Source organism: Podarcis melisellensis (genome assembly GCF_964234715.1).
Source record: "Podarcis melisellensis genome assembly, chromosome: 2".
Classification (NCBI taxonomy): domain Eukaryota; kingdom Metazoa; phylum Chordata; class Lepidosauria; order Squamata; family Lacertidae; genus Podarcis; species Podarcis melisellensis.
Genome location: NC_138529.1, coordinates 22,707,210 through 22,724,686, shown reverse-complemented (window position 1 = coordinate 22,724,686; position 17,477 = coordinate 22,707,210). Strand labels below are relative to the sequence as shown.

General features: G+C 41.8%; 1 protein-coding gene across 5 annotated transcripts in view; it reads right to left on the bottom strand.

Moving 5' to 3' along the window:
• Positions 1 to 17,477, bottom strand: part of CEP112 (centrosomal protein 112) — a 217,089-nt gene that overhangs the window by 176,258 nt on the left and 23,354 nt on the right. For all 5 annotated transcript variants that reach the window (XR_014165305.1, XM_081899606.1, XM_081899608.1 and 2 more), the window contains 2 exons: positions 4,977 to 5,024; positions 4,805 to 4,882 (listed from right to left, as the gene is read on the bottom strand). Coding sequence is in view for 4 of the 5 variants with exons in the window: in XM_081899606.1 (XP_081755732.1) it covers positions 4,805 to 4,882; positions 4,977 to 5,024 (126 nt within the window). In the remaining variant the exon portion in view is untranslated. The remainder of the gene's footprint in view (positions 1 to 4,804; positions 4,883 to 4,976; positions 5,025 to 17,477) is intronic.

Below are 17,477 nucleotides of genomic sequence, written 5' to 3'. Positions count from 1 at the left end.
CTCCCTTCTCTTTATGGGTGGGTGGCATTCAGGATGGGTGGAGTTCAAAGCGAACTTTCCTATTTCTCAAAATGAACCACTTCTGCCATCTGTTCTCAGTTGCTCTAGAGCTGTTGAAAACCAGCATGCTCTTGCTGGTTTCTTCTTTCCTTATTTGAACCCATGGTTTTTAATTGATGACAGTCATCCAACAGTTGAATTGATGGCAAAAGTACACAGAAAAGAGCTACTAGAATCTGCTGGTTGGTAACTTTCATATTTTCAAAGATCTATCATCCAAGAGTATTAAAAGAACTGGCAGATGTGATCTCAGAACCACTGGCAGTCATCTTTGAGAATTCCTGGAGAACAGGCGAAGTCCCGGCAGACTGGAGGAGGGCAAATGTTGTCCCTATTTTCAAAAAGGGGAAAAGAGAGGACCTAAATAATTACCGCCCAGTCAGTCTGACATCAATACCAGGGAAGATTCTGGAGCAGATCATTAAGCAAACAGTCTGTGAGCACCTAGAAAGGAATGCTGTGATCACCAATAGTCAGCATGGATTTCTGAAAAATAAGTCATGCCAGACTAACCTGATCTCGTTTTTTGACAGAATTACAAGCCTGGTAGATGAAGGGAACGCAGTGCATGTAGCCTACCTTGATTTCAGCAAGGCATTTGACAAGGTGCCCCATGATATTCTTGTAAAGAAGCTGGTAAAATGCGGTCTTGACTATGCTACCACTCAGTGGATTTGTAACTGGCTGACTGACCGAACCCAAAGGGTGCTCATCAATGGTTCCTCTTCATCCTGGAGAAGAGTGACTAGTGGGGTGCCACAGGGTTCTGTCTTGGGCCCGGTCTTATTCAACATCTTTATCAACGACTTGGATGATGGACTCAAGGGCATCCTGATCAAATTTGCAGATGACACCAAACTGGGAGGGGTGGCTAACACCCCAGAGGACAGGATCACACTTCAAAACGACCTTGACAGATTAGAGAACTGGGCCAAAACAAACAAGATGAATTTTAACAGGGAGAAATGTAAAGTATTGCACTTGGGCAAAAAAATGAGAGGCACAAATACAAGATGGGTGACACCTGGCTTGAGAGCAGTACATGTGAAAAGGATCTAGGAGTCTTGGTTGACCACAAACTTGACATAAGCCAACAGTGTGACGCGGCAGCTAAAAAAGCCAATGCAATTCTGGGCTGCATCAATAGGAGTATAGCATCTAGATCAAGGGAAGTAATAGTGCCACTGTATTCTGCTCTGGTCAGACCTCACCTGGAGTACTGTGTCCAGTTCTGGGCACCACAGTTCAGGAAGGACACTGACAAACTGGAACGTGTCCAGAGGAGGGCAACCAAAATGGTCAAAGGCCTGGAAACGGTGCCTTATGAGGAACGGCTAAGGGAGCTGGGCATGTTTAGCCTGGAGAAGAGGAGGTCAAGGGGTGATATGATAGCCATGTTCAAATATATAAAAGGATGTCACATAGAGGAGGGAAAAAGGTTGTTTTCTGCTGCTCCAGAGAAGCGGACACGGAGCAATGGATCCAAACTACAAGAAAGAAGATTCCACCTAAGCATTAGGAAGAACTTCCTGACAGTAAGAGCTGTTCGACAGTGGAATTTGCCGCCAAGGAGTGTGGTGAAGTCTCCTTCTTTGGAGGTCTTTAAACAGAGGCTTGACAACCATATGTCAGGAGAGCTCTGATGGTGTTTCCTGCTTGGCAGGGGGTTGGACTCGATGGCCCTTGTGGTCTCTTCCAACTCTATGATTCTAAGAAGGCCATGTGTTTGCTGTTAGGGAGTAAAAACAGGTGCAGGAATGGTTTATGAACGATGGGGAAAGGTTAAAAGCAAAGAGCCAGTTATCCTATTTAACCCAGTCCATTTTGATGCCAATCAGTTTCTATTCTGAAAAAGGCCTATATTTAGAACCATTCCATTTGAATAAAGTTTCATCTTTGAGTACATTTTGTACTACAAACCAAAAGGTCTTTGTTATTACTGAGTTTATACAACAAAGCAATACCACAACTGTATTTCCTTAAAACTTGCTAACTGTTTGTAGATACAAAGAAAAGTTAAAAAGAACAAAAATAAATGTAAGGAGCTAGATAATATAATTAAAAGAATGGAAACTTCCACTTTTCCACTATATTTCCTCTGTATTCTTAACAACACTGTGAAATAGTTCTAGTTACAGGTAGGTAGCCGTGTTGGTCTACCGTAGTCGAAACAAAATAAAAAAATTCATTCCAGCTCATACCAATAACAACTTAGTTGGTCTCTAAGGTGCTCCTGGAAGGAATTTTTTTATACTGTGAAATAGGTTACTAATATCCCCATATACCAGTCACAATGGCTGGGTCGTTTTGATTTTCCTAACGTAACCCAGCAAAAACTATGGCTGTGTAGGGATTTATTTATTTTTTAAAGTCTTTCATTCCAGATCCCTCTCGCTGCTTACTGACTTCACAGCAAGTCATTTCACAGTTAGTCACTGTACAGCAGAGGTGGGAAATCTTTTTGGCTCAGTGAGTCTGATCTTTATATCCCTCACCCCAGTGTGCCAACACTGAGAGGTGGGTGGGACCACTCACGTGCCAATCACCTGATGCCATCTTGATGTCAAGTGGGCATGTGGGTTGTTCCGTCCACCTCTCAATGATGGCCTGCCAACATGGGCGGGGGGGGGGGGATACTGCACAAAGCTTGGGCGTGCCAGCCATTTCTCAGTACATGTAAACTGAGCAAGACTCAATTCCTCCCTCAACAGGGTCCAGGCATTTCCTAGTAGGACTGAGCTTCCTACACATCAGCTTGTTTCATGGGAGAGTTCAGTCTTGTGTTCGGTAATCACATCTCTACCTGCCTCATACTCATCTTGTTGCATGTGATGTCAATGTGCAACAATAGTTCAATATACAGCAATAGAGAGGCCCTGGTCTGGACAATAGAGAATTTGTTCTGAGCCATGCCATGGTTACAGCACCAAAATAAATATTAATGTGCTTCAAGCAGAAAATATTTATTCTGAGATTCTGCACTGTGACAAATGAGATGCAGTTGTTACAAGAAATTATTGATCCTAGCTTCAAGGAATGCAGGACATCACAAAGTTATCTGAAGAGAGAGCACATTTATAGGTGAACTTCTTGTATACAAGATGAACCTATTTTAGTCACGAATGTTCCTTCCCAAGCCATTACTTTATGTTCATTATGAATCCATTCACAATTCCAAATGTATGTACAGAAAAACACTGCCATCTTTTCAGCAGAAAAGTTGAGCTCAACTCTGCATAGTAAGTATTGACACTTTGGGGTGGGACAGGCAGAAGGTAAACCACAATACATTCACCATGGGACTGCTTACTACGTATGTCTGTTCATTTTTAGCTAGTTTGCCATTTAGTCACATCTTAAACTACATACCAAAGCATGTTGTATTTGCAAGCTTCTTATAGAAACCACACACTAAAATACATGTGAGCTATCGTCAGACAACAAAAAATAACTCAGGGTGTGGAAGAGACACAAAACCACAACAAATTTAAGAATAATCTTAAGATACAGTATATGAACAGGTTCAGGAGAGGTTCCTTCCTTTAAATGTACACATGTGGTACAATCTGGATGTTTATTTCAATACCAAGATGTCATCTCAGAAAATAAAGATTCCATTACATGTATGGCAAAGACATCAAAAGGGAGCAGTCACTTTTAATTATTCCATATAATATATTCCAAAAGGGAGCAAGTACCAGAATAGCAGCCACCAACAAGAACAACATAGACTCAAAACTATAAAAAAAACCCCAAACAGAACAACTTGCTATTATACTTTAAAAAAAAATAGGTTGCATTCCCTGAATTAATCTGTGAAAACACTGGCTGCAATCCTGCAGAGTTACACATAATTAAGTCCTATCGACTTCTGTGGAACTTATGAATATATAACCATGTGTCATGTTGCAGTTTTAAAGAAAACCACAGAAGTCCAAGAGCAAGTTATGTTAACTTCGGTATAAAATGAGTTATTTGCCAAGTTTCTGTTTTTTAATATTCCAGTATGACTTTCTGTTCATTAGTTCTACAGATAACCAAGGCACTATTTCTTTAATGCAATCAGGCTCTGTTCAAATAGTGGCCAGGATCCAAAGATTTTTTTGTGCCTTTTCTTTGAAAACCAGATTACTAAACCACAAATTGGTTTTCCTGGAGGAAAGCGATTACCTGGATCCATTTCTATCAGGTTCCACAGCCTCACGTTGGTGATGTAATTGCCTTGGTGCCTTAGTGGATATTCTGGCCTGGGAGATGAAATCCTACTAAAGCACCTCACCAGGATGGACTGGGGTCATTTGGTTTAAATGGTTCCAGTAATTACTGGAAGAAGATCTAGCATCCTCTCAAAAAGTATTTTCTTGAATGCTGTAAGGACACTCTAGTAGCTCATGGGAAGTGGGGCAGAAGGCTATAGAGGGAATCTGTAAAAATGGCCTCCCCTCCCTTTCCATGAGCATCACCAACCCATAGTAAACAGGAGCCTGAGATTCAAGATGGCGGTTCCGAAGCATCATTTATCACATTAAAAGGCTTGTTCTATTTCACTTCTAGTCATCACATCTAGTCATCACTTCTGTCATCCAAAGAAGCTTCTTGAACTTTAGTCATAGGAACTCTGAATCCAACCCTTTGTTTTTCATATTTTTACTGCTTTAAAAGACAGGCATTCACACAATCAATAAAACAAATAAATGAGACTGTTAGCCCCACAAGTAATATACGGTATATACATATATATTACCTCCTTTTCAAACATGCGGGAAAATGCCTGTTCCTCTTGAGAAGTATTGTGCTTCCTCATACCTATCCTGGGTGACATCTATTGAAAAAATAAAAAAGTCAACTTTGCATGGCCTTTGGAGCAATTGTAGACTAGAAATTCTTACAAAGCAAAATAGAAAAACGCAACCTACCAGTGAAAATGGTATAGGTTTCTCACGTAAATATCTGGGATTTTCAAGCTGAAAGAGAGGAATTGCAAGAGGTTAAATACATAGATCTTTCTGATTATGCTGTTAATATTTAAATACAGCATTCAGAAAAACGGTTCCAAGATGCCTGGTTTAATAGAAATGTCCTCATTTCATAAGAAAGTCGTATCCTAAAGATCACAAAATGGATTCAAACCCTCGTAGACATTAAACTTACTGGTTGAGTTTAGACAAGTCACAATCCCTCAGATAAACTACCTCACAGGATAGTTGTAACATTAACTCCCTGCCTGAGGCCCTCAAGGGGTGAGATCCAAAAGCAAGAAAAGTTTTAAAAGGTTTGATGTGAGGAAAAGTAATCCTCACAATGTCTCCCTGACAATCATTTATATTCCTTCTTTCTTCCAAGGACCTCAAGGTTACTTTGATGGCCCCCTTTTTATCCCCACAATAACCAAGATCCTCTGATATCCAAATAAAACCCTGCTTCTTTCCTCCTTACTGCTGTAACCTTTTGGTTTTGAAATACTAGTGATTTTGGACTGAAGATAGCCTTCCTTTCGATTCAGGCCAGCAATGGAGGCAATGGAATACGCACATTTTTTAAGGGATGTTGTGAGGGAGAAACATATTTTCTTTTTTCCTTCAATTTTTTTTTATTAGTTTTCCAAATTTATAACAGACATTAAAAAAATTACAAACAAACAAACATTTATCCTAGCTGTTAAAATCCCAATTTTGTTATCATTGTTGGGTGACTTCCTCAAATCCCCCTAGCTGAGTTTCCATATAAATCATTGTAGTTTTCCAATACTTCTTTCAAATGAAATAAACTTAATCAATTAACATCTTTCTTTCTTTTCATATTATTCTCTATCCATAATATTATACAATTTAACATATTTAACTCCTAGGCCAATTTGGTACTTACAAATAGTTCTACTTATATTATCTTAGCATATTTAACTAAATAATCTTTGAATTTCTTCCATTCTTCTTGGTGCTCCTTTCATATGTGCTTATTTATTTTCAAATTCTGTATCTTGCATTTTGGGCGGGAGGAGAGTTTACTCAAGGCAACAATATAGTTCTGTTTTTAGATAAAACTTCAACTGCTTAGATAAAACTACAATGACTTGTTCCTACCTCCACTCAGCTCTCCTGTCCAACAAATTACAGTGCCTCCCATTTAGCCAATGTAGATGAATAGTACAGTAAAATTTAGTTCCATGAAACAAGGATCACCTGAAGGCCATTTTAAAGCTTAGCATGAAAACAGGTCTTTATCTGACAATATTGTAATGTTGTAGCTAGGACCCATCTTTGGTTTTATTATATTGTATAGCACTTCAGCTTGAAAATACTTTATAAAACTTTGAATATATTATATAGTCTTAAACATCTTCCTGCCTGCTTTTCCTTTATGAAGACACAATCAACTCCAATGAGAATTCTATAGAAATTGATTAACACAGGATTAAGTATTCAGGACATATATTTTTTCATATCCCCATCCCTCATATAAAAGGCACTTAATTTCTTAAAAAGTTTTCATTTTTTAAAATGAAGTATGCAAATAAACATGCAGCTATTAATGGAAATGAAAACTGACAGCTGCTTTGCATATTTTATTTGGCATGAAATGCAATAAACTAGTTCTAAAATAAAGTAAGGCTATAAGTGGGAAAGGTAAACATCACTTGTTTACAAATGAACAGAATGTGGTTGAGTGGTTCCTTTACACAAAGTCTTGCATTTTCCAGTTTAGAGAGAGAGGGAGCAGCACTTTGAAATTAAATGCTCCTCCAGTCCATAAGCTTATGGATTACATTCACTCAAACTGATCTGCAAACCACGCTGTGTCTGAATGCTCATTCCTTTCCAGCTACTCATCCTCACAATTTCTCATTTCCCCAGTAATACCATAGCAAAAAGGCTGTCACAATCAGTATCACCCAATTAAAAAAAAAGAAAGCGGCACACAAGCAAACATAAAATATGTTAAGTTCCAAAAAAAATACAAACAGAAGCATATTTTCCAAATTGGGGGAAATGGCTGTTTTTGCACCGTACTGAAGTATAATGAGATGCAAAGACTTGCTTGTAAAGATTTAATGTAAAAGGTTTAGGATTCATTAATCTTCCCATTACTTATTCTACAAGCAACATATTACAACTGAATATTCGCAATAATGTTATACATGTAATATATATATTCATGCACACATATGCACATAAAAATGGTTTTTTATGTACAGTGGTACCTCGGGTTACATACGCTTCAGGTTACAGACTCCACTAACCCAAAAATAGTACCTCAGGTTAAGAACTTTGCTTCAAGATGAGAACAGAAATTGTGCTCCGGCGGCATGGTGGCAGCAGGAGGCCCCATTAGCTAAAGTGGTGCTTCAGGTTAAGTACAGTTTCAGGTTAAGAATGGACCTCCGGAACGAATTAAGTACTTAACCCGAGGTATCACTGTATTTTGCTTGGGGGGCTGCACCCCAGCTCACTCTGCCAACCCCGCTGTCATTCTCCCATTAACCCCCTAGCACTTCCCCTTCCCACCCCATGCAACTACTAAGCTCATTATTCACCTTTCCAACCCCATTTTCTGAAGCCACTTCTGCTGTGCAACCCTGCTTCGTACCCATTTTTATCTTCACCCCATGACCACGCCTGCCTCCCACTTTCATTCCTTTTATGCAGCTCCTCTGGCAAACAATTTGTCCCCATGGTAACCTCTTGCATCTTCCTCTCCTCACACATTGCAACTACTAAGCACCCAATTCACTTTCCTCTCAAATATGAAGCCACCATCCCCTCCTACTCCTTTTTTGCACCCTGATTTTCACCTTCTCCCACATTTTTCCAACACTCTCTTGCACACAGACCACCCCCATTTATATGCCTTTGTCCTCTCCTATTCTGCAGCCCCCTTAGCACACAGCCCATGATGTTGTTTATTGCTGTATCTTTAAGATGAATAGACTTCTAAGGGCAAGTCAGCCAGTTTGTTGGTTCAGTTAGAGAAAGGTAGGCTCAGCTGGTGGATGTTAAGTACTTAATTCGTTCTGGAGGTCTGTACTTAACCTGAAACTGTTCTTAACCTGAAGCACCAGTTTAGCTAAAGGGGCCTCCTGCTGCCGCTGCGCTGCTGGAGCACGATTTCTGTTCTCATCCTGAAGCAAAGATCTTAATCCGAGGTACTATTTCTGGTTTAGCGGAGTCTGTAACCTGAAGCGTATGTAACCTGAAGCGTATGTAACCCGAGGTACCACTGTAGATGCTTGTTAACAAATTATGTTCTAAATTACTACACTGAATCTGGAACTTCATGTTGAAGACAATACACAGCACCAGGAGTGAAACACATTGTGTGAAGGCACTATGGTATATTTGAGGGCTTCGTATCCTTTATCCCTCTAACATGCAGCAGCTGAGGAATAGAAGAGGGAGACGTTTGAGTACAGTGAGACACTGTACACTGAAAGGGAAAAAGTGGCTGTTACAAACAACAACAGAAGTTCTAGTAAAATAGGGATAGAAAAACACTGAGAGGTTGTTTATCAAGAAAATAAGCAAACAATTTTAAAAAGGAAGAAATAGAAGTGATAACACAAAAAATCTAACACAACAGGGCCTTTTCAAACTCTTCTTGATGTACTCAAACCTTGTTTTAAACTACCACCTAGAACCTGTGTCACTTCCTACTTGCTCAATTCAAATCCCTGCCACTGTTTAAAATTGACACTTTTTCCTGTGTGTCTCTCCATCCCTGCTTTATTTAAACCTCTGCCATTCCTTATAATGAGTAATTTTGAGTTGAATCCAGACTTAGGCATGCTTAGAGAAAACCCATTGAAATGAACAGGAAATTCATCACAACTATCTTAAGCCACATGGATTTCTACAAGTCTGTTCCAATAAGTCTGGATCTACATACTGGTTCAGTATTTGAGTGGGGATTAATTCTTTCCCTGTTGACTGGTGTCAAGAAGATGTTGTACTTGTTGTACACATACAGCACAGACAGATTCTTTTACATACAAATTGAACTGGCAAGTTAGCCCAAGTTCAAAATTCAGAATCTTGGTGTGTTGCCCTTTGCCTTGCGTTAGTGAAAGCATCATGCAAAAGTAGCTATTAAGCATAAGGTAGAACAGATGCTGGGAACTATCCATAGTTTCACTCCCACTAGAAAGGATTATCAGAGAGATTTCAACACTACTTAGCATAATATTATTTGCAAGTCAGAATAGTAAGATCTGGGATACTAAAATAAACGCACAAAATAACAAAACTAGTTGCAGGCCAAGTATGTATAGGCTTGCCAACAGAGCACTATTTTAACTCCAAAGAACAGTAGAACAGTAGAACAGTCCTTTCTATTACACATTACAAATTTAAATTCTAGACCACGAAGTCTAATCTGCAGTGGTCCTGTATCAATGAGATATGTTAATAAAAGCTTAGGAAGAGGCACTAATAATCTTCTATTAGAGTTTCAATTACGAAAGGCAAAATTAGTCAAGATCGTATGTCCACTGCTTTTCAAAATGTATCAAAACATGATTAGAATATATAACCATAATTTGTGAATAAAATCATAGGACAATACCAACACACTTGAGAACAGGAGAGAAACATATTTACACTCTGAAGAAAAGAACCAGCAGGTGAAGTCCATCGGTATAACACTGAATATCAAAATGTGTAAGGCAGGGCATACTAGCAAGGTCCCTTAACAGCTAAGCTGGAACATGTTTTTCATTCCTAATCAGGCTGAGTAAAGAAAACCTCTTGGCTGTGATGCATGCATGTCTCATAGCAGCAATCAGCATCTAATAGGGTAAAAAAAGAGCTGTGAGTGGAAGGGGGCCTTTTCCCCATCCTTTGGAGCCAATGAGAAACTCAACAAACTTGCTGTACCTGGAACTGGGTGAGTGTGGAGAGTGCAGTTGAATGGAACGCAGTTGTGGGCAGCTTAAGGAAGTATCATCCACCTTGGGCCTGCTCATAAAAATTAAGTCTAGTATGAGAGACTAGGGTGATGCCAGCTGTTTCCAGGACCTCTTCTTGTTGTGAGTCTTTTGTGGGTGACCTGGGAGTTTGATGGACCCTATGTGAGAACCCAGAGGCTGAGAGGGAGGGTCTGTCAGAAGGAAAATGAACTGATACTGATTTTTATATATTAGTAACATTGTATTATCGTAACCTTTTTTGTAATATTTTATTTAAGTTTTCTGTTGTTGCTTCAATTTTCTGCATACCTCTTAGAGATGTGTTTAAAATATTAAGCAGCACAGAAATTAAATAAATTTTTTTAAAAAAAAACCTATAAAGCAACACAGACCTTTTTATTTCAACAAGTCATTTTTTCTGATTTTATGGTTAATTATAACTTATTGAATTAAATGGGACTTTCCCCCCCTTTCCTACCCTGAGGAACCCTGAGATTTAACCCCCTAAATCTGCTCTGGGGAGGGAGTCTTGTTGTGCAAGTGGACCTCATTCTCCATGGGCATACCCCATTCAGTGCATTCATATTTGAGAAATCTCAAAAGAGCGTAGTTTAAAGAAACTTGAATCCAAGAGAACCAAGCATAATCATGACGACAATATAATGGTAATATACTTATTAAAGGTTTGGAAACACTAAAATACACATGTTTTCACTAGATTAATCAATGATGAAACATTTTGCAAATAGATGCCAATATTTAGTAGAACTACTATACATTGTATAGAATAGTTTGTCTGCCCATTTTTCCCTTTGTTCTCTGAGTTAAGAAGAAGAAGAGGAGGAGGAGGAGGAGGAGGAGGAGGAGGAGGAGGAGGAGGAGGAGGAGTTTGGATTTGATATCCCGCTTTATCACTACCCGAAGGAGTCTCAAAGCGGCTAACATTCTCCTTTCCCTTCCTCCCCCACAACAAACGCTCTGTGAGCTGAGTGGGGCTGAGAGACTTCAGAGAAGTGTGACTGGCCCAAGGTCACCCAGCAGCTGCACGTGGAGGAACGGAGACGCGAACCCGGTTCACCAGATTACGACTCTATCGCTCTTAACCACTACACCACACTGGGTCTCTTGAGATATCACCAAACTCAGGAAAAGGATTCCCAAGGTGGGAAAAGTGGTCTTCATCCACATTTGGAAACTGGATCCCATTTTCAATCAAGATGGCAAATCTAAATATCAATTTGGTTTAACTTTGCATGTTTTATGACATAGTTTTGGCTGTCTCAATAACATCACCAAATTCAGCATGAGGGTTCCCAAGCTGGGGGGTTTCCACTGACAATTGGATGCCAGATGCCATTCTGAATCAAGATGGTAGACCAAATGTGACTTTGGCATGACTACACCTGATTTTCAGTATAATGGGTCCAAACTCGGACATTATACTATCCATTTAAAAAACACATTTTTTTTGTTTCTAAAAAATTCCAGGAAGCACTTGCCTCTTAAAAACATATCACTATCCTCTATCTCAAGAGACAGCTATGTCATAAACACATTTGCTTTTATTGGGTGTGTGCAGGCAGCAGGTTATATTGAAGAGGAAGCTGCCCAAAAAGTGCCTCTGTGACAACTGATCTGTGACTTGTCCTAACATAGACACTACATCAATCTCCACCAGTAGAACCAGAGTACATGCTGGTGCCCCCTAAGCCTGAACTGTAACTAATCCGAAGTAATCAGATTAATTTCTCATAAATCTAGGCTTCACAGGAAGTGCTAGGACTGTTCAGCTGCATCCAAGCCTTAATCTTTTGCAATGTCATCACTATTACTTATGCAAGTGTAAAAAGTGTTTGGGTCCTGAATTAAACCTCTTCTTTCTAGCACTTAATCCTGCTACAACCTGTACAACTAATACATGAGAACAGGACTGGATTCCCAAGTTCTTGCGTCTCGAAAAATATTGTCATACTCTTTCAAGAGCATCATTCTCATTTTGGTGCTACAAGAAACATATTGCTATCCAGGGACAGCAGCAATTATACAAAACCACGTGAAACACTGTTCTATGGAAAAATACAGCCAATTAACAGACCAAGAGCCAGAAACCATGAGGTCAAAGGCAGAGCCAGCCAGAAGGAGAGGCAGAAAATCCAATTAGGTTACCTATCTAATCAAAGAGGCACATCTACTTGCTTCAGTCTTGAGAACTTGAATCAATTGTTAAAAAGATCAATAGAAAAACACTAAATTTGTATGCAAATACAAATGTGTGAGAATATCCCACACTGTTTAATATAGTATTTAGTGCATTTTATCAGCCAATCCCTTTCATCTTACTGTAATAAATACATTGATTGTCTCCTTGATCTGCATCTCAGTAACACACAAAAGCAAACATGTGAGCCATACATTTTTGAGGCTGTCTGTGCTTCAAAACAAACAAGCCAGTGCTAATGCTTTCAGCATGGGATTTTCCCAAAATGTCATTACAGTGGAACCTCGGTTCCCGAACGCCTCCATTCTCGTACATTTCGGTTCCCAAACACCGAAAACCTGGAAGTACCGGTAAACGCTTCCATTTTCAAACATTTCTGAAGCGAAACGGGCTTCCAGAATGGATTTCATTTGGGAACCGAGGTTCCACTGTAACTTATGCAAGGCCAAGGCCAAAAGCAGCCCTCCTCAATCTTGGGTCTCCAAATAATGTTGAGCCACAACCGTATTTGACTACTGGACATTCCAGCTGAGAATGACAAGAGTTGCAGTTCAACAACATCTGGTGACCTAAAATCAGGAAAGACTCACTGAGAGACCCAGTATGGAGTGTTTATGCACTTGTCAACTGAGTTTTCTTCCTTCCTCAAAAACCTGTGGCCAAGTGAGTGAAGATGTGAAGGCCAAAGGGAAATGGAAATATTGGGGGTTCTCCCCCTTTTTATACCCCCTAAGAAATTTTCATCAAAGTTTAGAAATCTTGCTGTCTTTTTAAGTCTGATCTTTGCAAATGACAACCTGGGAAAAACTATTTGGATTTATTTTTTTAAGAAGGTTTAGAAAACAGTAGAAAAATTCCTATGAAGTATTTTTTTTAGAATGAAAATGATGCTTTTGAAGTTTTATGTAGGGCAATCTTACACCATTAGAGCATGATAATACTGACATATATAATGCTAAAATCCAATATTTCTGCACTTAGGAGTTGCTACCATCTTCATGAAGAGGACTATCCTTTATTCTAGTTTGGAGATATGGGACACAAGCATCCTGTTTCTATTGTCTTTTTATACTTGCACTGGGCTTTGCAGTCAACTTTTACACCTCTCTCATATGTCTATGATGGGGACACCCTACCACTGATGGTATAACAAGCAGCTGAATGTCCTGCCTTCCTGGAGAAAAAGATTCAGAAGAAGGTGGAGCAGAAACTGTAAGAGACCTGTTGTGTGTGCCAAAGCCAAGGAGGAAAAATATGAAAAGTTGGGTGAGAACAAAGCTCTTAGCAAGACTCACAAAGAATGTAAACTACAACTGGGTATTAGCAATTTTGCTTATACCAAACAAGGCATTTTCATTTAATTTTCCTAAATGCCAAATGGTACAATTTTATGTCCTAACCAGGTTATAAAACGATACATTATGTTGTTAAAGCATTTCAGCTTTGAGTAACCATTGCATATATTTCTCTCCCCCCCCCACTACCACCACCAAAAGAACCAGGTTTTTAGGGTGGCAGGACAGAATTGCCCTCAGCATCAAACATTCTGGAAATTTTGACTCTCTGCATGATGTTCAGAACAAGACATCTCAGAAACTACAACAAACAAGCTTAAGCATGCACATATGCATCATTAGATCCTAACAAAAACACTCTACTGTTATTGTAAACATACACACACATAAAAAATATTATTGAAGAATACTGGGAAACAGTCCATTTCCTAATGAAGTCAATGGGAAATCCCCCCTTTGTAAACAGTGGTTGATTACACTCTTTGATCATAAGATGAGAACCTGTTAAAGGGGGGGCATACACTTTAAATCAAAATACTGAAATATAGATCTTAAGGAGCACTCCTAAAACAGGCTTTAGTCAGCTGAAGGGTGACTGAAGTAAAGTACGTACTGCTCCTCCAGCAGAGAGGAAGGCTCACCACCAGAAAAGCACTTGTGCCCCCAGAGAAGCACCCATTTTTGCAGCAGAAAGAACTGCCAGCAGAGACGAACTGTATTTCCATAGCAGTAGAGGATAAAAAAGGGTGTGTCAGAGGCAGATTGGGAGAGGCCTTGGATCTGGAGGATCCATAGTCCCTTTGTTTCTCTGGCATGCCCCCACAAAGGCCAAAACTACACCAGCACTTCTCCCCTTCCACCGAATGGAAAACATTTTATACAGAAAAAGCGAAACAGGAACAGGATACCTTCCACCCTGACCAGATTCAGCACATCCACTCCTCCTGAAAATATCATCAGGATGAAACCCCTTCCCTATAGTAAAAGGCTATGATGTTCGGAACTTATGGATTGGAAAAAGTGTTGGGTAGGGGGAGGAAACCAAAGTTTGTAAAATAGTGTATGGTGTGGGGGAATGGCTAGAGACAGCCTCCCTGCTAGGAAACTGATAGCCAGTAAATTCAGGCCGTGTTTGTCTTTTTCATGCATCACAACATTAATGTATGAAATTTGCTGCCCTAAGATTTGAAAATGGCAGCTAGCTTACTGTCAGGGAACTGACATCTAAAGCGCCGGAGGCGCAAAGGCTCACTGAGGGTGAGAGAGCAGTAGCAGCGGAAGAGGGAACCAGTAGAGGGCGAGCAAGAACTCCAAGGGAAAGTGAGTCGGAGGGATGGCTCAGAGACGCTTCAAGCGAAACCAGTGGGGAGGTCTCAGGACCTCCTATAGGGACACCCACACCTCGACGGAAACTGTCACGCCGAGAGGCCAGACGACGTGTTTCCGTTAAGGAGCTTTTATGTTGGAAACGTTTCCGAAAGCAGCCACTTTCGGATTCTACTAGTGATTGACGCAGCCATGCTGGAGTGGCTCCGTCACAGGCAGAGGTTTGAAAGCCTGATCAAACTCTGAGGGACTTGCATTTTACGCACAAGCAGCTCATCGTCCCATCACAGCAATCCGAAAGTCTCCGAAAGCCAGCTTGTGCAGGGAGAAGCATCATGAGCAATCCAGCCGGAACCGGGGAAGCAGGAGCAGCTGGAGGAGGTCCAAGCCTGGAAGAAAGGTACAGGGCGTTGGAGATCCAGTTGGCGCTGCAAACGGCGAGGCTTGAGGAGAGGAGGGCTCAGGATGCAGAAAAGGGAAAGGAGAAAACCACCCCGCTCGCCAGAAAGGTGCCAGGATTGGTGCAGAAATTCGGGGGGGATCCCAGGAACTATCATGCCTTTAGAACAGAGATGCAATACGCTCTAAACTTGCAGTTTGATGACTTCCCCGATGAGGAATCGCGAGTGGCGTATGTGATTGGCCATCTCGAATCCGGGGCGAAAGATTGGGTTAGACCCCTGATGGCAGCGAATAATGAGATCTTAAAGGACACGAGGAAGTTTTTTCGTGCCATGGACCTGATGTTTTCCAGCGATATTGAGCAGGGGGTGGTGCGAAGGCAGTTAATGGCTTGCCAGCAAGGAAGCAGATCTGTCCGTGAGTACTGGACTGAATTTACCATGTTGATTCACAAATTGGGGTGGGACCTATCGGCGGAGCCCATCCAAATGCTTTTCGAAGAGGGGCTTTCTTCAACCGTCAAAGATGAGCTTTCCCGGGGCCCCAGGGCGGAGTCTATGGACCAGTTAACCAAATCTGCGCTGGCCATAGGAGCGCGCCAGGAGGCGAGGGCTATGGAAAAGCGGGAAGGGAAAGGAGACCGTTGGAGGGAGTTCCGCATTCCAGACATTCCAAAGCCACCTTTCCCGCCGGCAGAGCCGATGGAAGTTGGAACAGCGCGGGCGCGCGCAGTTTCAAATCCCAGTGAAGGGCGGAAAAAGGAGGGAAAAAGCGCCAAGAGATGTTATCTCTGCCAACAGCCAGGGCACTTTGCCAGAGTTTGCCCACAAAGAAAGGAATGGCAAGGGATGGCAGGAGCTGTTGGGGGAAAGGAAGAGGAAGGCAAGGAGCAAGTAAAAGCCAACGCCTGGCTGCCACCGTTGGGGCACAGCAGCCAGGCCAAAGAGCAATGAAAGTGCCCATGCCAGAACCCCCCAGACCCGCTTTAGTGATAGAGGTGTTACTAGAACTGCCAAACGGACACCCACTAAAGGTCAAGGCGCTTTTGGATTCAGGCAGCTCCTGTAATTTCATGAGTAAGGAGTTTGCAGCTGAGCACCAGATACAGACTATCCCTTTAAGTAACCCCTTGCAGGTGACTACGATTGACGGCAGAGAGCTGTTGGGGGGAGAAGTTAGCCAACAGACTGTCCCGATGATAATGAGAGTGGCAAGGCACACCGAACAGATAGCGTTTAATGTGGCCATCCTGGGAGGAGCGCCCATCATTTTGGGGATGAGCTGGCTGGCGCTACACGATCCGCTAGTGGGCTGGCATCAGAGGGTGGTCTCCTTTGGGTCAGCGCATTGCCTAGAACACTGCAAGGAGGGGAAGGTTTCGGGAGGAGACAGAGTCACCCTAGCGGGGATGGAAGTGATGGACAAAGGGAAGGTGCCCCCGCAATACGCAGATCTGAGCAACGTATTCAGCGAAAGGGAAGCAGACAAACTGCCACCGCATAGACCCTTTGACTGTCAAATCAACCTACTCCCAGGGGCCCAACTCCCAGTAGGCAAGCTGTACGCCATGTCAGACAGGGAGATGCAGGAGCTGAGGGAGTTCATTGACAAAAACTTGAAGCGAGGTTTCATCAGAGAGTCCCGAGCGGTGGGGGGCAGCCCAGTGTTCTTTGTGGACAAAAAGAACACAGACAAACCGAGACTGGTGTGTGACTTCAGGGCCCTCAATGCAGTGTCGGAGCCCCTGGCTTTCCCTATGCCACGAATTGATGACATTTTGACCAGAGTAAGGAAGGGAAAGATTTTTACAAAACTGGACCTGCGGGGGGCGTACAATCTGATACGCATAAGGAAGGGAGATGAATGGAAGACCACCATGTTTACCCCGTTGGGAGCCTTTGAATACCTCGTTATGCCCTTCGGTCTACAAGGGGGCTCCGCGTGTTTTCAAGCTTTTATAAACCACGTTCTGGGACCTTTGCTCTACAAGAATTGTGTGGCCTTTTTAGACGACGTGTTGGTGTATTCGGAAAATGAGGAACAGCATGTGAGGGACGTTCGAGAAGTGTTGGGCAGGCTGCAAGCCAACCAGCTGTGGGTGAAACTGGAGAAGTGCCAGTTTCATACCAAGGAGGTGGAATTCCTGGGGTACCGCTTGTCAGACAAGGGATTGGCCATGGATCCAGGCAAGGTCCAAGCGGTACTGGAATGGAAGACACCGAAGACCAAGAAGGACGTGCAAAGATTCTTGGGATTTGGGAACTTTTATCGGAAGTTC